At 38.1% G+C, this 23,444-nt stretch overlaps 1 protein-coding gene across 1 annotated transcript in view; it reads left to right on the top strand.

Moving 5' to 3' along the window:
• The window catches only part of LOC124277547, a 38,365-nt gene that overhangs the window by 601 nt on the left and 14,320 nt on the right, over window positions 1-23,444 (top strand). Inside the window, exons 2-5 of the mRNA XM_046713292.1 lie at window positions 16,444-16,552; window positions 17,351-17,793; window positions 21,022-21,130; window positions 21,929-23,089. Of these exons, the coding sequence (XP_046569248.1) occupies window positions 16,444-16,552; window positions 17,351-17,793; window positions 21,022-21,130; window positions 21,929-23,089 (1,822 nt within the window). The remainder of the gene's footprint in view (window positions 1-16,443; window positions 16,553-17,350; window positions 17,794-21,021; window positions 21,131-21,928; window positions 23,090-23,444) is intronic.

The raw sequence follows: 23,444 nt of genomic DNA, 5'->3' as shown, positions 1-23,444 counted from the left end.
TGGACAATTAAAAGATAAGTCATTCACAGAATTTGTTGTTAATGCATCTAATACTAGCCGGAACAAATGAGTGGCGAACACTGTTTGTTCTAAAAGTTGGTATACGCTGCCTGCGTCCAGAAGGTAACGATGAATATTCAGAAAAGAGTATGTGAGTAGGATCGCTTAAAATTTTGTTTGCCTTTTTTGAAATTTGCTGCTCATAACAACTGCCGATACTTTCGATAGGAAGCCCAATAATTTTAGACACAGTGTTTACGATTTTTGAAAGTTTGTTTTTATTCTGAACAGACAGGTTCCCAAACCAACTCAAGAAATTAAAGTTTATGACACTTTGAATAAAGGTTTTGTAAAATAACATCATGATAGTTTGGTCGATTTTAAAATGTTTCATTTTCCACAAAAAATGCAAGCGTTGCTGTCCTTTTTTGTATGTTTTCTTATTGTTTTTCGTTCCAGGAGAGTTTCGAATCTAAGACAGTACCCAAATATTTGTATTCAGTTACTCTTTCAATTTCATTATCTTCAATAGTTACAGCATTTATTGTTGACTTAGCTTTTCTAAAATCTATGATCATTTCTTTGTTTTTTTTTTGCACATTCAAAAATAAAAAAATTGATTTACACCATTCTACAAATTTTGAAATTTCAGCTCTGTAACTAAGTTCTGATTCCCTAATAAGGCCTACCAATGTAGCATCATCCGTGGATTTGACTGTAAAACATGTTTCTGTGTTGGATACACAATCATTGGTGTACAATATAAACAAAATTGGTGAAATAACGCAACCTTGTGATGTGTTTACAATTGATGATTTCACATTATTAACTTGTACAAATTGTTGTCTGTTAACTAGAACTGAATTAATCCATTTGATGATGTTAGAATTAACATTCATTTTAAAAAGTTTATCAATTAACAAATGAGGTTGAATAGTATTAAAGGCAGATGAAAAATCAACAAACATTATTCTCACATAAGTACCATAGTTTTCTAAATGCTTATAGACATTGTTTAACAGAGTGATTGTTGCATCATCTACCCCACACGCCTTGTTCTGTATGCAAATTGTAATGGGTCAAGAATATGGCTGACTTCATTCAACAATGAGATCTTGACAAAATGTTCCAAACATTTCATGGCAATAGAGGTTAGGGCCACTGGTCTGAAGTCATTATTAACAGAGGGATTTTTCTCTTTTGGCAATGGAATAATTTTAGAGGTTTTCCAAAGAATGGGAACACTATGAGAATTAATTGATATCTGAAATAGCTCTTGAAAAATAACTACACTCTACATTCCATAAGAACAATCCCAAGCAAGTTATCAGACCCACAACATTTATGTGGATTTATCTTAGCGAATGAACTAATCACATCCTCTGTCGATATATTTAACATTTCACAAGGTGGAAGCGATTCCAATAAAAGTTTCCTTTCATCTGAAAAATTCCCAGTATCAAATCGGGAGTAGAATGAGTTTAACTCATTTGAAAAGTCATCACAGGATTCCAACTGTTGAGGCCTAATATTTGATCCAATGATAGTTTTTATGCCACTCCATGCATTACGTAAATTGTTATTTTTTTGTTTACCGAAACTTGTCTTTCAATCTTTGTTTTGTATTCATCTTCACATTTCCATGTTAAACAAGCAATCTCTTTCTGAATCTCTTTAACCTTGACCTTGTCCCCTGCACAAAAAGCCCTTTTCTTTTCATTTAAAACTGATTTGAACTCTTTAGTTACCCAAGGTTTGTTATTAGGAAATATTTTAATACATTTGACTGGCACAATGTTTTCTACACAGAAATTTATATAATCAGTTACTGTTGCAGCCTGTGCTGGTCCAGTCAAATATGACCAAGTCGGCGGGTTGTGAGAAATGTGTTTATTTGCTGTGTCGCTGTGTCGCTATGGCATGTGACACTCTGTAATAATAACAACAAAATATACAGTCAATATTTCCAAACACATTCACATATATACACACGGGTAAATTAAATATTGCAAAGAACAATTAAGATATCATTATCAAACCACTGCATACATATGATATGCAGTAATATAATTACATAAGAGGTTCATAAACATAAGCTCATACTCAAACAACTATTAGTTGATTGTCACTGATAGTTACACACATACTAAATCTGCATTGATTGATCATATATACATATACATGCAATATAACATTTGCATCTTGGCATATCAAGATGAGAAACTATAAAAAAAGCATACCCTGTGGGTGACACAAAAGTGTCGCCTCTGACCTGGGTGGTCGCCAACCCTCAGAACACTGAGCAGTACTCGGACGGTGTAACCTACAGTGTAAATAATATAAATACCATAACATTGTTGAAAGTGAGTACACAATGCAGTCAACATATATAAAATCTAAATATCATAACTTCCATATTTACAATTTCCTGATTATTACACCTTGGACAATAATCATACAGATAAATCGACAATATGCATTTAGATTAAAATAGTACACAACCATTACAATGAAATCTGACATATTCATCCATGACTCCATTCCTAACATTCATACTCATAAATCCCTAACTATTTACTATGTCACACATTAGATTACTTAAAGGTATTTAATACAATCAATAAGTTTAATCAGTCCACTTGCTTGATAACGGTGTTAGTACCTACACCGAAACGTCGCACTCATTGCAATAAAGAAGTTGACTATCCATAGAAATCAATTTTCCTTCATCTTCACAACTACTAAAATGCCTCTCAAAGAAAATAAGTTTAATATATTTCATACAGTAGACTTAGTTTAGTAAGTAATAATTTTAACTAACCTGTGGACTGATCTGTACGGTGGATGCAGTGCAGTGAATGTGACAGGTGCTGAGAGATGTTAAGATGGCTGGTGACATAGATATTCAAAATCACCAATCAAGACAAAGAACCAGGCTTAAAGGTCACATGCAACCAAAAAATCAAACATAATTAAAACACAATTATCACTTATTCATGACATATAATATACATTGCTGGTTATGAAAAAACATATAAACAAAATTATAAGCGTACAATCGCAAATCAAAAGTGCAAAATTGTGTACTTCGGTTTACTTCCCAAGAAACGAAGCAGCCGGGATACCAAACCCAGTGGGTGTGCAGTCAAGTGTAACGGCTGGTTCATTTGCAGATGCCCTCACGGCTAATTGTGTGTGTTATATAGAGATGTTGGGTTTTGTAAATACATGCTCATTTTATGTGTATAACATTTTGCAATCAACAGACATCATAACATGTCATGTGTTCAAGTATCACACCTGCCTGTCTGTGTAATTACATAATGTGACAGAGACCGAACTCGGGCCATAAATCAATGCATTTTGTTTATGGTGTATAGCCTGATTGGTGTTAAGTTCAAATTGCATGTGGTCAGTGATAGCAGCTGTGTATTGAACATTGTCATTAGCAGACAGGCAGGCAGACACACAGGTGTCAATAAAACAAGACATTGAGTTTTGTCTGTGACAACGACATATCTATATCACAGTTAGAAATTCTGTCAATGCTCAATAATGACATTGCTTTTAAGTATCAAACTGAGAAAGTGTCTCGGTAAGAAGAACGTGTGGTGAAATAGACAAATGAAATTATATAAACAGTTAATTTACTGTCATAAGATATAAAAAGCTTGCGCCTGTGAGATATCAACAAAACATTAGAAAAATAGCTCACACCAAAGCCTTCACCGAGTATTCACCTGACAACCCGCTTCCAAGCTGCACGAACCTATTTACTTGCGCACGTGCTATGAGCGCAGCCCAGCTGTTGAAACCCGTTTTCCCCAGAAAGTCTGGGGAAAGTTAGTGAATCGTTTGAACTCCGATTTCGCGCGATTTTTCATCGCGTTATTTTTCAGCTTTATAAGTTGAATTTGCATTTTTCATGATTTGTTTCGGTAAGTCCATACCGAAAGGTATCAGAATCTGCAAAGTTGTGTTTTACGTTGCATGTGACCTTTAAGTCCTTTGATCAAGACAATAAAACAATTACACTAAAATGGAATAACCTGACTACCCTAAAAATAAGAATGACCTGACCCTATAACCTGATTGAGCTATTAGAGTATTGAACCTGAGATGAAGGTAGACAGGCAACTAATTAGATTACTTATTATATACAAGCGGTAGTCTGTTGAACAATCATATACACTATATACAATGATAAAACCCGATTGGTACAAATAAACAAGTATAATTGTTTGACTTCATGCCTGTTACATTACAGTATTTGTAAACTCATTCAAATTATCACTAGTATGTTCAAACATATCCCAATTTGTACAATCAAAACTCCTCTCAACTGCTCTAAACAATCTTTTGTCCACGACTTTACATATTTTAAGACTAGCTTCTCTGACTTTAATTTTTGACAATACAAAGGAACTAAATAAACAGTATTGTGATCAGAAGTCCCCATCGGAGCCTTTGCAAAAGATTTGTAGGCATCCTTCACACTACCATAGCACAAGTCAATAGTTTTTCTAGCTCTTGTCAGACACTTTACATACTGATGGTATGATGGCAGAACATGTTTTAAGTCACATGCATTGAAATCTACGAGTATGAATTTTGGTGCCTCTGGTGAAAAACCATTAAAGTTTTTCCATAGTGGTTTGAATAGTGTCGGCAGCTCATTAAATATCCTGGCGAACAATGCTGTCCGGTAATTCCACGCACCTAAGCACATCGATCGAAACACTGCAACTAACATCTCTTATTTTTTGTGACTAAACATGCTGGTATGCATCACATTTACCTAGAAATATAAGTTTTATTCACAACTATAAGATTCTAACGTTCCTTTATGCCATTCTTTGGTTTCACGATTACTGTTCAACTCGCTGTGCGCATGCGTAGAGCTTGTGAAAAATATCCACTGCATGTTTCCGGTTTGGTCGTATGTTTATCGGTAGTGTAAATGCACGCTAAATAAAAGTTGTTATGAAAATTATTTACGTTGTGACAACTGTTCACAGCTGAGTAGGCACCCATGAAGAGCCGCCTCCTTGTGGTGGGTGCTGGGTAACTCTAAGCACTCTGCGACCCCCCGTTGTGGACCCGGGGGTATATTTGGTCCACCAACCTGTTTGCCGTGGGTTGCGCCCCTGTGTCGGTGGAGGACGGGATTCTGGTGGTTGAGGGCACTGGTTCCAGGAACAGCGTTCCTTTGCTCAACACACTGCTTTGGCCCTTACTTCATCCAGACGGGTGGTTGAATGGGCCCAGTTCAACCAATCGGCTGGTCATGTCGAGCCCTGTGCATTCTTTGTATTTGCACAAATTCTATTTTGAACTGTATTTATTGACTTTAGGTCTCGGCTCTTTTTGTCTATGCATTACTTGATTTTGACATATGACCTATTTCATTTGCCTAGAGTCTTATGCCCAGAAGGCGGTGGCTCATGGGCCAATCTGGTAGAATTTATCTTTTCAAGATATGTTCTGCTTGAGTATACCCTCCTAGTATCCTTGGTGCCGTCTGCTGGAGACCCACAGACATAAGGCATCGTCCTTGTTGACACTCCATGGTGGATGGGGAGCTAGGAGGGTGAATCATATATATATCTACCATGGCACCCCCACTTAAAAAACGATCACACGAATCTAAAGATTTGTTTTCTTCTGAGGATGAGGCTCCTGCAGTCCTCACAAACCCGGATAACTGGCCTCGTTTCCTAGTTATGTCAACACCGGATGGTGGAGCTCTTAAGCGGAATCCTTTCGTTGTAGCAAAAGGGTTCAGCAGGTGATGTCAAGGAAATTAAAAAACTAAGATCTGGTTCACTGCTCATCGAGTGCTGGAAACTGATCCAATCTCACATTCTGCAATCATCTAAATTTTTGGTGAATGTTCCTGTGGAGGTGTCCCCTCACAGGACATTGAATAACAGCAAAGGTATCGTCTGTGATGTTGGACGTTGTCTTGCAGACATGAATGAACATGAGATTGTGACAGAATTGCATGCTCAAGGCGTCACTGATGTCAAACGCTTCACTGCAAGAAAGAACAACGAGACCTTCAAAACAAACACCTATTTGTTCACGTTTTGTCTGCCTAAACACCCACACTCACTAAAAGCGGGATACTGCAATTTGAAGGTCGACACATTTATACCAAATCCCTTGAGGTGCTATACCTGCCAAAAATATGGTCACGGGTCAAAGTCTTGCCACAATCCGGCTGCATGTCACAGATTTGTCGGAAAGTGTGAAGATGGTAATCTTTGTGACAAAACTCCTGCCTGTGTCAACTGTTCTGGCAACCATCCATCTTCTTCCAAGGATTGTCCTACTTGGAAGCTTCAATCCAAAATTTCACAACTTAAGAGCATCAGCATAACATAACGTTTTCAGAGGCAAAGAAAATTGTTCTTTCACAAGAACAATCAGGTCCAACTTATTCAAACACAGTTACTGCATCTCTTCAGACATCCAAGCCAAAACATATTTCTTGTAATTCTGTAGGTTGTCAGACAGACTACACATGGGCAAGGACTTCTGCTCCAACCTTGCTGTCTGCTGAAGTCCAGTCACGGCCTTCACAAGTAACCTGCAGTTCACAAACCTCAGACTCCAAACGTCAAAGTACGACGTACTTTCTAGCAAAGTAAACGCCTATCTTGGCGAAACTATACATCAAAAAATTAATTCTCGCACACCTATATCCAAGGTGTGGAATATGATCCGGAAAATCAAGGGTAAGGGTTCTAAATCTAGCATCCACCATCTGAAAGATGGGAACGAATTACTTACTAATAAATCTGATATTGCTAATAAACTTGGTGAGACGTTGGCCAAACATTCTTCCTCATCTAATTATGTACCTGAATTCCAAAAATATCAAAAACAGCAAGAAAAGAAATCTCTTAATTTCAATTTGGATAATGGGGAAGACTACAATGAAACCTTTTCGATGCATGAGCTACATACTGCTCTTGATCAGGCTCATGATACTGCTTCAGGGGCTGATAACATACATTATCAACTCCTGAAGCACTTACCAGAATCCTGTTTAGAGACACTCTTACATATTTTTGATGACATTTGGACATCTGGACACTTTCCTTCGTCGTGGGCGTGATGCTATCATTGTTCCCATACCTAAACCTGGACGTGATCACACTGATCCTTCTAATTATAGACCAATTTCACTGACTAGCTGCGTTTGCAAAACCATATGATAAATAATCGACTTGTTTGGTACTTAGAAACCAGTAACCTTATTAGTAATATACAATGTGGTTTCCGTAAAAACAGTTTAGAATCGTTTTGTGGAAAATGCCATAATTAATAAACAACATGCAGTGTCGATCTTTTTCGATTTAGAAAAAGCATACGACACGACATTGAAACATGGGATTTTAAAAGATTTACATGACTTTGGATTATGAGGCCGTTTGCCTCAATTTATATCCAACTTTTTAAATGATAGGCTATTTCAAGTCTGAGTGGGTTCAACCCTGTCTGATCATTACAATCAGGATCAGGGTGTCCCGCAAGGCAGTATTTTGTCTGTCACATTGTTTAGTATTAAGATCAACAGTTTGTCAAATGTTTTAAACGATTCAATTGATGGATCGCTTTTTGTGGATGATTTTAATATTTCTTGTCGCGGTAAGAATATGCATACTATTGAATGGCAACTGCAGTTGTGCTTAAATAAAATAAATAAATGGAGTCTTGAAAACGTCTTTAAATTTTCTAAATCAAAAACTAACTGTATACATTTCTGCCGTAAATACAAACCTCATAAAGACCCAGAACTATTTTTGAATGGTACACCCATCAAGGTTGTTAAGGAGGCAAAGTTCTTGGGTCTGATTTTCGACTCCCATTTTAACTTTTCTTCCGCATATTAAATCCTTAAAAAATAAATGCCTGAAGGCACTGGATTTGTTAAAAGTTGTTTCAAACTCAAAGTGGGAAGGGGATCAAGCTACCCTCCTACATCTATACCGATCATTGGTCCGGTCCAAACTTGATTACGGCTCCATCGTATATGGTAGAGCTTGCAAAAGCAACCTAAAATTACTTGATTCTGTCCACCACCAAGGCCTAAGACTCTGTATTGGGTCTTTCAGAACTTCTGTTGACAGTCTTTACGTCGAGGCTGATGAGCCATCACTTGCTCAACGCCGTATCAAATTAGCTTTACAATATATTACAAAACTACATGCTAACGAGTCTAACCCTGCTTATAAATGTGTCTTTAATCCTCTTTATGAGGATTTATACAACAAAAAGCCTTCTCCTGTTCCGCCTATTGGGCTAAGAATTAAACCATTTCTTTCTGCTGCCGGCATTGAGCTGGAAAATATATCTCCTTCCCGTCTTCTTTCTTCTCCTCCTTGGCAACTGGTGAGGCCTGAAGTTGATCTAACTCTGACAAAGTATAAGAAATCTGAAACTAATGAATTACAGTATAAACAAGAATATAATCAATTAAAAATCCAATATGATACATACAAATCCTTATTTACAGATGAGTCCAAGGACGGTGGCGCAGTGGCATGTGCCACTGTCATTGGATCCAGAACAATATCTTCTAGAATACCTGATAACAGCTCTATATTTACAGCAGAAGCAAACGCCATCTTAACAGCTCTTAAATATATTCAAAGACATCCCAAGCATAAACAATATATAATATTTTCTGACTCTCTTGAAAACATCCACTTTTAATTGAAATAATCGAATTATATAATGATCTTGCTACTGGCCAATGCAACATCGTCTTCTGTTGGTTACCCAGCCATGTTGGCATTTCTGGGAATACAATGGCTGATCTTGCTGCCAAGGCAGCACTCAACAAATCTGTGACACCACTTCTTATTCCTTACTCTGATTACAGAGCTTGCATTAGAACTTACATCCGTGATCTGATGCAGAAGAAGTGGGACACCCAAGTAGGTATCAATAAATTACATGAAATAAAACCCTATATCGGTTACACTTACTTGGGTTGTCAGTCCAGATTTGAAGAGGTCATCATACGACGATGTCGTATTGGCCACACAAGATATACTCATGAATACCTATTGAAAGGTGACATTCCTCTATTTTGTATCCCTTGTGATGAAAGAATCACAGTCAAGCATGTCTTGCTTGACTGTGTTGAGTATTCCATCACAAGGGATAAATATTTTAAATCATGAACTATGAAGGATCTTTTAATTATTGCATTTTTAAAAAAAATTAGATTTGTTGACTGATCTGTAAATAGCTAAATATTTTATTGTTGGTAGTTTAGATTAGTAACTGAGATTGTTAGTGGCTGTGCCCTCAAAGGGGGTTGAAGTAGCGTAAAATTATTGTCCTCCTGAGAGGGTACGTAAGTCCCAAAGCATTCAATGTACATTTAAATCTACTGTTATTTTTAATCGTAGAATATATGTTCTTTTAACTTGCGGCTTGAATATCCAAAATTTGTAATAGCTGAGGGATGGTGTAAACCCAGCTAGGGTCCATGCAGGAAGCAAAAGTACTGTAAGCCCCCATTGTCCCTAGTATGGTGACCTACCTTTAGTTGTTGGCAATCTATAGCCCGCTTTTATATTTTTTTGTCAACTATAGTTAAACTGTTTTAGATTTAACTACTAGTTTTAAATTATTCTCTGTGATAATCTAGTTATTTTACTGTCCTTTGTAGGCAGGCTTTTATAATTTACTATTACTTACTATGTGTACCAATTAATTGTTCTCGTCACGATATGGCTGAAATATTGCCGATGTGACGATAAATTTTAACTCACTCACTCACTCATAGCTGAGTACATACAGCACCTTTAGAATACAGCACCAGAAAACTTAAAAATACGTCATAATACCCTTTTATGTAATGTAATGTGATTTTGTTCGAAAGCACGTTCTCGAAACAATGCCCTATGACGCCTGCATGGCAACACGGTTGTCTAGCTCTGCGATAAGCTGGGCCCCGTCTCGCATATCGCAATATACGAGCCGGTACAGGCCAAAGAGATGATGGCTGAGAAGGCCTGCGAAAAGCCAACATTGACAATGTTATGTCATTTTCCATTGGTTGCTATTTTTAGACGTCCGTGCTGTCCTTCGTCAGAAGACGTCCCAAAACACATTTTGTATCGTTTTCAAAAATCGGTCATGCAGGTGCTTGAAAGACCTTTGAAAACATAAATTGTTCTTATTTCTGGAAACTTCTTTTTCAAAATTCTTACTTTCTGTTATTGTTCATATTTGATATCAATATTCACGAAAAATAATAGTAAACGTAAATATTCGTTTTATTTGCGTGAAAGGATCGTCGCTTTTTAAATGCACACCCTAATTTCCCTATGCGACAAAGATTTTTATTATAAGCTTGTCAGAATAAGCGAATAAAATCATCTCTGATGTATGAAGACACAAATATGCAGGTAATTTATACTTGTGGACATCGGTCGAGCCACTCATACAAATTAAATCTCGTATTGCAAATATTCTAAACTTTCCTCGCGGATAATGTTAGAAAGGTATGTGTGTCTTAGAGTGGGTAGGGGTGCCATCACTGGCACAAAATCAGTAGGAAGGCGGAAAATGAATTAATAATATTTTGTGGCAATATATAAGTATTGAATTATTCACTTAGAAAATGCTGAATGTGTCAGGAAGTACAGCAATAAGAAAACTTTCGATGCGATGCATCAACACCGCGGCAAACCCTTTGTTCATCAATTTTCCCCAGATATTAAGTCAACATGGGTAGGCTTTTAAAGCCAATATGGTCTTGTCATCAATACAAAGTGGTTATATGAAATTGAGCAATATAGATAGGTGTGAAAACTAAGGCGGAGCAAACTCTACTTGTTTTATAATGTAAACAAATCATCACAATTCAGATCTTATACTGTGTAGTTTATAATATATAACAAGTTTTATGGATAACGACTTCTTTATTTTAATTAGTCTGGTTTGAACAGATTCTTGTACTTGTCAAACGGCGGTACAATCAGGAAATTGATCCATAAAACTTGTTATATATTGTACGTCTCAACTTCTAAAATGCCACTCAAACATGTGTAGTTTATAGATTTATGAACGTTTGATAATTAGTTGGTTTGAACATACTTTTAATAGGAAATTGACAATGTTGGTGTTGTATACAAAACCTCGTATCTTTAGACAAGTGCAACTATCAAAACATATCCGCTCACATTGGGGAAATTTGAATTGGAATAGTTTGGTTCGTGGTCAACAAACCATAACGAAAATATAGCGTCCGTGTCCACAACAAATTCTCTCCATGAGATCTGAGTTACATTGACCTAGTGTTAAACATAGGGGAGTTATGACCCCTTATCTTTATACGTGTATGGCCTCTCTGTCGTCGTTTGACGTTGTAGAACACAATTCTTTTTCGACATTTATTGCGAGTCATTTTAAGATTGAGCATATAACGTTATGCATAAGCACACACACCCATTTCATATATACTTATGTCATTCTGATATCAGGCTGCATTTTCTTGGCTCACACTTTCTGTAACGATGCCTAATTAAAAAATTCGTAGCACAGAGCTTTCACCAATACACAATCAAAAGCGGAGATATTTACTGCTTTTTAACGCATAACAAAGATTTTGACACCATATAACAGTGTCTATTTCTCAAACCGCCGAGGTAGGTGCACTTATATTTAATACCAACGTATAGGAAATTTAATATTCTACATTTCTGTGTAATTTTATAGCCATAAGCAGATCCAGGACCACGTAAGCGCATTTCTCGCACAACGTTCACTTTTCAAGTCTTATGATTCCCAGATCTTTCATCGCGATGGAATCCAGTTTGACCAGTCCGGATGTGACGTCAAATAAACAAGCAGAGTGTTTTAAATGGCAGCCTATACCGGCTCCTAGCTTTGTCGAACGTTAGCCAGGCCAGGAACCAGCTTAGCTCTGCGAGTGCGTATAAGCTCCGCTCACTGGTGTTTCATCTCTACAAGCTATGTCATTGCATAAGCCCAACGATGTTGAGAGTTCCAGTAGTTGTATACCGGCGGATGCGCAATTTTTTGCAAGCGCCAGTTTGAAATATTTGAAATATTTTTCTTTTTTCACTAATACGCTCATATTTATTTGTATTACGGGGTGCTGAGGTGTTATGTTTTAGTGTATTATTGTATTTTGTATTTTTAAAATTTAGCGAGAATGCGTTACACCGGTCTATATTATATATATTCGATTATTCGCAATTTTGGTCAATGTAATTATTGAAATTATGTAAATATATTTTATATTTCGGTTTCTAAGTAACTATTAAGTCTGAATGATTTACCAATATGAACTGACATACATATATATTTTTTTCATTCTGTAATTTGCACCATTACATAGAAACGTTTTTATTAGTATTTTATTTTTCGAAGTGGTAAAAATGCATAACACTGGACACGTCAGTCATGTTTGTGCCGGTTCGGTCAATGCATTCTATTTGTTAGGATTATTTCAAAGGGTTAGGGCTGAGGGTTTAGGGTTAGGGACCTAATCCAATATAGTAGGTACATTTCCGGTGTAATACGTGAGTACCATTTGTTATCCCCCGCAAGGCATTATGCAGGGGGTATTAAAATGTACTCTGTCCGTGAATGCGTCCATGCGTGCGTCCGTCCCTCTGTGCACATTTGTCTTTTCCGGAGCAGAACTCTAAAACCGTTCAATATTTCTTAACCAAACTTGGCACATAGATAGATCAAGTGGAGTACGGATGCCTTTTGGTAGTTTTGGAATTCTTAATAAAATAGTTTTGGCGTTTCCTTGGCAACAAGTTTTGACTTAGCCTGAAATTGGTGGTAGTACACTTTTCCGGAGCTGAACTCTAATACCGTTCACTATTTCTTTACAAAACTTGGCACATAGATTGGTCTGGTGGTGCCTTTTGGTAGTTTTGGAATTCTGAATAATATATTTTGGGCATTGGTGGTAGGGCTCTTTTCTGGACAAACCCCAGTGTATAAACTTAAGTGAAGCCTTGCGATTCGTGAAATCTGCATGGGCAGATGTTTCCTGTCAGACGATCAAGAACTGTTTTAAGCATGTCGAAATTCTGTCGAGTCAAGAATCCCAGATTGGTGAAACTGATGATTTCGAAGATGATATCGTCCTTGCCGACTTGAAAAAGCTACTTCAACGCCTCCCGTCTGATGATGAAAACATGTCACCTGATGATGTAAGTAAAATGTGTGAGTGAAACAATGTGTAATAAATCCAGTGATTGTCTTTGATGTTTTGTTTTGATTTCTGCACGTATCGATAGTGAGGAAAGATATCAAGGGGAAGTAACTCGGTGCATATACTGTGGTTTCAGCAGTACAAACATTTCACTATCCGAACGTTTTTACTTAAAAAACCAAAGTGTTCATATTAACGAGGTCTGACTGTATTTATTTAACTAATCCCGGCCTTTGTTTCATAAACAATTGTGATCAGTTGTGTTCGACATAAAACAATGTATTTGTTTTGATTTTTGTTTTCTTTGGTGTGTTTACATAATCGATAAATATACAAACCGGAAACATGCCAGTGGATATTTTTCGCACACTCTGCGCATGCGCACAGCGAGTTGAACAGTAATGTGAAACCAATGATTACAGTTGACCTTACCGGCGTTCTGACGACATCGCTTGCTGTCCAGTAATTCTGCGCAGCAACTGATGCGCATAACATCCTGCTGGAGATCTGAAGTATGGAACGTATTAGGGCCACATTATTTTCAAAAATCACTTCATCAATGTAAGGAAGAGTGTTTAAATCCAATTATGAATAATGAAGAAAAAGGTTTAAAAGTCTGAAGAAAACGCCGCCATATAGCTGGAATATTGCTGAGTGCGGCGTAAAACTCACTCACTCACTAAAAAAGACGAATTTTCATAAAACAGTCAATTTATCTGTTAATTGCTTGTAATTTACTTATCTTTAGTGATTGAAAGCCATGTCCCGATTTCAAGCGTAACTGTGGTAGCAGATGATGTTTACCTTCGATACGGAAATACTCTTTTGCAGCTGCGCAGAATTACCGGACACGCGAGAATTACCAGACTCGCTTGTCATGTAAATTCGCGGACATCTATTTTCGCGCACCTATCATTTCCGGGTTCACGAGGTCACTACACATGAAGTCATAATGTCAGAGTTTGTGTTTGTAAACATGAAGTCGTCTTCGTATTCCTGCTGTCACGATTTGGAAATCGCAAGCTTCAAATGAGAGTTTTTTATCAAAAGTTTTATTTTAATGCTTCTGCACTAATGCAAAAACATTGAGAGGAAAATGAGCCCTAAAAATTTTTTCGTTCATGACAGCACCCATCTACCGGTCGTCTGCTTTGGTAACTTACTGGTAACACTAAAAGGCCATGACCCCAGTAGGTGGGTTGTGGCCCGGGAAAAAAAGGTTTGGAAGCCCATTTCAGACACAAACCTTATAACTTTACAACAAATTTTCATGAACAGTTACCGAGTAAAAGCAATCATGACGACTTTGTAAGATGAAATCAAATAGTTTCGTAATTCATTAATTATAACTATGTTGTGTTTATTCAGTAAATGTCTCCAAAGTGATGAAGAATGTTTTTTTAACTTTCGTTCAAGATTACAGAAACTTTTACTGAAAGCGTTTTGTTTATTAAGATCGACAAAGGTAGACAAATTGTGAACATTTCTTGACAGCATTGTGAGACATGAACTTCAATGTTACATCGTTATCAGCTGTTAACGTTAACTATTTGTCCGGATTTTAGCTATCATGAATATTGATGACGTAAGCGCACAACTGACCTTGATACTGTAGTGGGCATGATGGCTTCGTCCTGCTACGATAGCGAAGTATCAAATGCTGAAACTTAAGTTTTTATCAAAATGTTACATAAAAATATTGATTACACGAGGTTAACTTTAAATTTTGTACACTCGCGTAGCCTTGATTCATGGATATAAGGGAAGTGCGTCGAAATTCCTTTTTTAAATGCATGATTTTATTTTGTATACGCACTGATTATTTTATTCATTGATTCATCAAATTGAAAATGCCTAATATTCCACTCGTGAATGGAACGTTTGTATACAGAAGCCATTTGCAATCATCACCCATTAGTGTGGCCACAAAGTTTGAAGTCGCCTTGTTTCGTGGATTACGTAGTCAGTTACCTTATACCACTATGTAAGACTTCCCACTGCAGGGTTACTGCTATTTACCGGGCGCACTTTTTCAGATTAATTAGTGCACCTGGGGCTCGAACGCACGTTGCCCGGATTATTGACTTCGTTAATTAGTGACGTAATTGGCGGACACTGTACCTTGGGAACATGAGCACCATCACAGTTAATGTGTGCTCGTTTAACGGGTCATTTGCACAGAAGTGAGGCGGAAGCACGAGAAATGAAAACAAACCACTGCGTACGTGCAATGGTTTGTTTATATTTCTTGCTCTTCTGCCCCACTGTGCCACACCCCTCCCATTCATTTTTTTTTGCGCCATTATTTCTTAGACTGTACTGACGAGACCCGGATGGATCGAAATGTGTTTCAATTGGATATAATAGGATCATACTGCCCTAAGGTAAAGTTAAACCCTAAATAAGAATCGGAAAGGGACCCTAACCCTCTCCCAACTCTGACCCTAAGGATCGGACAGGGTGTCATACCCTTACCCTAAACCCTAAACCCTGAGGATCGTAAAGGTTCCCTAACCCTAACCCCTAGCCCTAAGGATCGTAAAGGGTGCCTAACCCTAAGGTACGTAAAAGGTGCCTAACCCTAAGGATCGTAAAGGGTGCCTACCCCTAACCCTAACCCTAAGGATTGTGAAGGGTGCCATACCCTAACCCTAAGGAATCGTAAAAGGTTGTTTGACTCTAAAGATGCAAGAGAAGGGAGACGGAGCAATTACGAGACACAATTGCACTGGCGATAATTGCCCCTCAGCGAGCAGCGAGGGCTGCACCCAGTAAAGTGCATTCTAGCCCCCACTGCAGTAAGTATTGACACGAAGGAACGCAGTCAACGAGAAGTGAGAAAGTTTGAGCTAACAGTATCTTTTTTACTTGACATTTTGTAGAAATAAAATTTGGTAATAGTGACATTATTAATCTGGGGCTATTTATCTCCGTGCTGGACAATTAGATTTCGCGTAATGCAGAGATTTGGATTTTTTTTGTCAGCGAGACATGGCATTGTATGTACATCAACAGTACCGCTTCATGACGTCATACGAGACTTAATTTACGAGCTGGCATGATAATTACTGCAATCCACGAATCAAGGTTATCCATGAATTAAGGTTACAGTGCTGTATACACTTTTCACATAATATAAACATTTAAAATATTCATATTAATGACCTTAATTATGTCTTTTATTTATAATATTTATATAATATGTAATTAATTTTTAGATGGAGAACCCACGGCTGATAAGTGAGCACAATCACCCTGCAGACCCAACAGCAGTAGAAGTCGCGAAGTTCCGCATCAAACTCAAGGAACAAGCTTCAACTTCCAATGGTAAACCTGGTCAGATTCTAGCCAACGCATTGCAGTCATATATATTATCATATGGGGCTTTTGTCTGAGATGTCTGGAGCTTTTGTCCGAGGGGCTTCGGTCCTGCGGGTCTTTTGTCAGGCAATCATTATAACCAGGTAGGATAGTTGAGAGGACCTTTGAGGTAGGACCTTTTCTATGCAATCAACAAGCTGAGTGAGCTGATGTCTCCTGTAATATGCCTTGAATGATTGGATAATCCCAGCGCCTAGGGGCTGCAGGTGACTTGTTGGTGTTAGGAAGTGTATTGCCATTTGTGTATATCCCTTCTTAATGTTGATTACACACTTGCTTCATCTTGCATTGCTGAAAGACTGAAAATGGTTCTTCCATTTGTCACTAATAAGGATCAACCTGTTTTTTTGGCTAGCAGATATAGAAGACAATGTATGAATCGTGTTTAGTACCCTCTGTACCCTCTGAACCCTCCTGTACACAGAATCAAATAATAACCCAGGAATGCTACCATGTGCTGTGTTTGTTAAAGCCTTTGACATAAATATTAATGGCAAATTGTCCTTCTTTCAACATTTTTTGGGTTGTATTCATTATCTCCATATACTGTCATACTGTGTGTTGAAATTCTTGCTTGGTTGGTTGCAAAAGAATTAAAAAAAAGGGCTTACAAATAAATGATAGAAAATATGTATTTTTTCCGTATGCTGATGACACTGAATTTATAGCACTCTGTGGAAGAGTTAAATGTAATGATAAGTCTATTTGTTATTACTATGTCATTTATGTTTTGTTGATACATAGGTAAAGATGATCAACCCGCCATAGAGGATGACAGGAAGAAAATGAGTGCCCTAGAGGAGGCTGCAGTCCATTCATCACGTTTTATTCTGTGCGCACAGAAAAAGTTAGCTGAACCAGCACCAGGAGTGAGGCAACCATGTAATAGTCACGGATTAGACGGAGAGAATCCTCAAGTGACTTCATCACGTTTTATTCTGTATGCTCGTAAAAGAGAAGACGGACCAGCACCTGGTGTGAGGCAACCAGGTAATAGTCAGGGATTAGACGGAGAGATTGTTCACGTGACTCCACGAAATTCTCCACGAATTCCCCACGAAATTCTGTCGAGTCAAGAATCCCAGATCGGTGAAACTGATGATTTCGAAGATGATATCGTGCTTGCCGACTTAAAAAAGCTACTTCAACGCCTCCCGTCTGATGATGAAAACATGTCGCCTGATGATGTAAGTAAAATGTGTGAGTGAAACAATGTGTAATAAATCCAGTGATTGTCTTTGATGTTTTGTTTTGATTTTTGCACGTATCGATAGTAAGGAAAGATATCAAGGGGAAGTAACTCGGTGGGTATAGTGTGGTTTCAGCAGTACAAACGTTTCACTATCCGAACGTTTTTATTAAAAAAACCAAAGTGTTCATATTAACGAGGTCTGACTGTATTTATTTAACTAATCCCGGCCTTTGTTTCAAAAACAATTGGGATCAGTTGTATTCGACATAAAACAATGTATTTGTTTTGATTTTTGTTTTCTTTGGTGTGTTTACATAATCGATAAACATACAAACCGGAAACATGCCAGTGGATATTTTTCGCACGCTCTGCGCATGCGCACAGCGAGTTATACAGTAATGTGAAACCAATGATTACAGTTGACCTTACCGGCGTTCTGACGACATCGCTTGCTGTCCAGTAATTCTGCGCAGCAACTGATGCGCATAACATCCTGCTGGAGATCTGAAGTATGGAACGTATTAGGGCCACATTATTTTCAAAAATCACTTCATCAATGTAAGGAAGAGTGTTTAAATCCAATTATGAATAATGAAGAAAATAGCTGGAATATTGCTGAGTGCGAGTCCGGCGTAAAACTCACTCACTCACTAAAAAACCCGAATTTTCATAAAACACTCAATTTATCTGTTAATTGCTTGTAATTTACTTATCTTAAGTGATTGAAAGCCATGTCCCGATTTCAAGCGTAAATGTGGTAGCAGACGATGTTTACCTTCGATACGGAAATACTCTTTTGCATCTGCGCAGAATTACGGGACGCGCGAGAATTACCAGACTCGCTTGTCATGTAAATTCGCGGACATCTATTTTCGCGCACCTATCATTTCCGGGTTCACGAGGTCACTTCACATGAAGTCATGATGTCAGAGTTTGTGTTTGTAAACATGAAGTCGTCTTCGTATTCCTGCTGTCACGATTTGAAAATCACAAGCTTCAAATGAGAGTTTTTTTATCAAAAGTTTTATTTTAATGCTTCTGCACTAATGCAAAAACATTGAGAGGAAAATGAGCCCTAAAAATAGTTTTCGTTCATGACAGCACCCATCTACCGGTCGTCTGCATTGGTAACTTACTGGTAAAGCTAAAAGGCCATGACCCCAGTAGGTGGGTTGTGGCCCGGGAAAAAAAGGTTTGGAAGCCCATTTCAGACACAAACCTTATAACTTTACAACAAATTTTCATGAACAGTTACCGAGTAAAAGCAATCATGACGACTTTGTAAGATGAAATCAAATAGTTTCGTAATTCATTAATTATAACTATGTTGTGTTTATTCAGTAAATGTCTCCAAAGTGATGAAGAATGTTTTTTTAACTTTCGTTCAAGATTACAGAAACTTTTACTGAAAGCGTTTTGTTTATTAAGATCGACAAAGGTAGACAAATTGTGAACATTTCTTGACAGCATTGTGAGACATGAACTTCAATGTTACATCGTTATCAGCTGTTGAAGTTAACTATTCGTCTGGATTTTAGCTATCACGAATATTGATGACGTAGCGCACAACTGACCTTGATACTGTAGTGGGTATGATGGCTTCGTCTCGCTACGGTAGCGAAGTATCAAAGGCTGAAACGTTTTTATCAAAATGTTACATAAAAATATTGATTACACGAGGTTAACTTTAAATTTTCTACACTCGCGTAGCCTTGATTCGTGGATATAAGGGAAGTGCGGCGAAATTCCTTTTTTAAATGCATGATTTTATTTTGTATACGCACTGATTATTTTATTCATTGATTCATCAAATTGAAAATGCCTAATATTCCACTCGTGAATGGAACGTTTATATACAGAAGCCATTTGCAATCATCACCCATTAGTGTGGCCACAAAATTTGACGTCGCCTTGTTTCGTGGATTACGTAGTCAGTTACCTTATACCACTATGTAAGACTTCCCACTGCAGGGGTACTGCTATTTACCGGGCGCACTTTTTCAGATTAATTAGTGCAGCTGGGGCTCGAACGCACGTTGCCGGATTATTGACTTCGTTAATTAGTGACGTAATTGGCGGATGCTGTACCTCGGGAACATGAGCACCATCACAGTTAATGTGTGCTCGTTTAACGGGTCATTTGCACAGAAGTGAGGCGGAAGCACGAGAAATGAAAACAAACCACTGCGTACGCGCAATGGTTTGTTTATATTTCTTGCTCTTCTGCCCCACTGTGCCACACCCCTCCCATTCATTTTTTTTTGCGCCATTATTTCTTAGACTGTACTGACGAGACCCGGATGGATCGAAATGTGTTTCAATTGGATATAATAGGATCATACTGCCCTAAGGTAAAGTTAAACCCTAAATAAGAATCGGAAAGGGTCCCTAACCCTAACCCTCTCCCAACTCTAACCCTAAGGATCGGACAGGGTGTCATACCCTTACCCTAAACCCTAACCCTAAGGATCGGAAAGGGTGCTAACCCTAAACCTGAGGATTGTAAAGGTTCCCTAACCCTAACCCCTAGCCCTAAGGATCGTAAAGGGTGCCTTACCCTAAGGTACGTAAAAGGTGCCTAAACCTAAGGATCGTAAAGGGTGCCTACCCCCTAACCCTAACCCTAAGGATTGTGAAGGGTGCCATACCCTAACCCTAAGGATCGTAAAAGGTTGTTTGACTCTAAAGATGCAAGAGAAGGGAGACGGAGCAATTACGAGACATAATTGCGAGCGCGATAATTGCTCCTCAGCAAGCAGCGAGGGCTGCACCCAGTAAAGTGCATTCTAGCCCCCACTGCAGTAAGTATTGACACGAAGGAACGCAGTCAATGAGAAGTGAGAAAGTTTGAGCTTACAGTATCTTTTTTACTTGACATTTTGTAGAAATAAAATTTGGTAATAGTGACATTATTAATCTGGGGCTATTTATCTCCGTGCTGGACAATTAGATTTCGCGTAATGCAGAGATTTGGATTTTTTTTTTGTCAGCGAGACATGGCATTGTATGTACATCAACAGTACCGCTTCATGACGTCATACGAGACTTAATTTACGAGCTGGCATGATAATTACTGCAATCCACGAATCAAGGTTATCCATGAATTAAGGTTACAGTGCTGTATACACTTTTCACATCATTATAAACATATAAAATATTCATATTAATGACCTTAATTATGTCGTTATTTATAATATTTATATAATATGTAATTAATTTTTAGATGGAGAACCCACGGCTGATAAGTGAGCACAATCACCCTGCAGACCCAACAGCAGTAGAAGTCGCGAAGTTCCGCACCACACTCAAGGAACAAGCTTCAACTTCCAATGGTAAACCTGGTCAGATTCTGGCCAACGCATTGCAGTCATATAAATTATCATATGGGGCTTTTGTCTGAGATGTCTGGAGCTTTTGTCCGAGGGGCTTCGGTCCTGTGGGGCTTTTGTCAGGCAATCATTATAGCCAGTTAGGATAGTGAGAGGACCTTTGAGGTAGGCCCTTTTCTATGCAATCAACAAGCTGAGTGAGCTGATGTCTCCTGTAATATGCATTGAATGAATGGATAATCTCAGCGCCTAGGAGCTGTAGGTGACTTGTTGGTGTTAGGAAGTGTATTGCCATTTGTGTATATCCCTTCTTAATGTTGATTACACACTTGCTTCATCTTGCATTGCTGAAAGACTGAAAATGGTTCTTCCATTTGTCACTAATAATGATCAGCCTGTTTTTTCGGCTAACAGATATAGAAGACAATGTATGAATCGTGTTTAGTACCCTCTGAACCCTCTAAAGCCTCCTGTACACAGAATCAAATAATAACCCAGGAATGCTACCATGTGCTGTGTTTGTTAAAGCCTTTGACATAAATATTAATGGCAAATTGTCCTTCTTTCAACATTTTTTGGGTTGTATTCATTATCTCCATACACTGTCATACTGTATGTTGAAATTCTTGCTTGGTTGGTTGCAAAAGAATAAAAAAAATAGGGCTTACAAATAGATGATATAAAATATGTAATTTTTCCGTATGCTGATGACACTGAATTTATAGCACTCTGTGGAAGAGTTAAATGTAATGATAAGTCTATTTGTTATTACCATGTCATTTATGTTTTGTTGATACATAGGTAAAGATGATCAACCCACCATAGAGGATGACAGGAAGAAAATGAGTGCCCTAGAGGAGGCTGCAGTCCATTCATCACGTTTTATTCTGTGCGCACAGAAAAAGTTAGCTGAACCAGCACCAGGAGTGAGGCAACCATGTAATAGTCACGGATTAGAAGGAGAGAATCCTCAAGTGACTTCATCACGTTTTATTCTGTATGCTCGTAAAAGAGAAGACGGACCAGCACCTGGTGTGAGGCAACCAGGTAATAGTCAGGGATTAGACGGAGAGATTGTTCACGTGACTCCATCAAGTTATATCATGTGTGCACGGAAAAAGTTAGCTGAACCAGCACCAGGAGTGAGTCAAACATGTAATAGTCAGGGATTAGAGGGAGAGAATCCTCAAGTGACTTCATCACGTTTTATTCTGTATGCTCGTAAAAGAGAAGACGGACCAGCACCTGGTGTGAGGCAACCAGGTAATAGTCAGGGATTAGACGGAGAGATTGTTCACGTGACTCCATCAAGTTTTATTCTGTGTGCACGGAAAAAGTTAGCTGAACCAGCACCTGGAGTGAGGCAACCAGATAGTCAGGGATTCAGGAGAGAGACTGTTGACATGACCCCATCAAGTTTTATTTCTACTTCCCATAAACAGTTTGCCAAACCATTAGCTGAAGCAATGGAACTAGATATTACTGCAAAAAGTGGAATAGGAAGTGAGAAGATAGACATAACCCAGAAGTTCGGTGGACTGGCAGATGGAGTGATGACACCACAGGTAATCCCAAGAAGAGACATAAGGAAAGGTTGTATTTCAACTGACCAGAATAGAAATTTCACAGTTACGACTGTATCAAGTTCTATTTCACCTGTTGGGAAAACATTTACAGCCCCAGCAGATGGAGTGGTGCTTTCACCGGAAACTCCAAAAGCTGAATTAAGGAAAGAAATGACTGATATGACTCCATCAATTTTTATATCTCCTGCCACCAAAGAAGCTGCAAAATCAGCACCAAGAGATGATGTAAGAAATGAGAAGGTAGACATGATGCCATCAATCTATATTCTTAATGCCCAGAAAAAGGCTACTGAAACGATAGACCTGTCAGAGACCTCATCCAGAACTGATGAAGAGGAGGATGAGATTCACCTGTCTGTGGGTCACAAAGGAAGAAGTAAGTATTGCTGTGTCAAGTAGAGGTATCCAAAGACATATTTATTGGTGAATTTTTTTGTTTTAATTTTAATCTTTAGTATTAGTAATAGTTTTGTGATACCTTATTTTAAGATCTCTTATCGTCCATTTAAGATTAACGAACTCCCAGTCGCACAAACATTTTGACTTGTCAGGCACATGTTTACCAAAGGGAGATAAGCCTAAACGTATTGTCATAAATTGGAGACCAATATACCGTCTTAATGTGGTTTACACACCAGCTTCATTGCATTGCTGAAAGACTGAAAAAGGTTCTGCATTCTTCCTTTCCTCACTAATGAGGATTGAACTGTTTTTTATGGCCAACAGATATA

This window comes from Haliotis rubra, unplaced genomic scaffold (assembly GCF_003918875.1).
Source record: "Haliotis rubra isolate DU_JTF1 unplaced genomic scaffold, ASM391887v1 Scf1, whole genome shotgun sequence".
NCBI lineage: Eukaryota > Metazoa > Mollusca > Gastropoda > Lepetellida > Haliotidae > Haliotis > Haliotis rubra.
The sequence above is the reverse complement of the archived record's forward strand: the minus strand, read 5'-3'. Positions and strand labels throughout refer to the sequence as shown.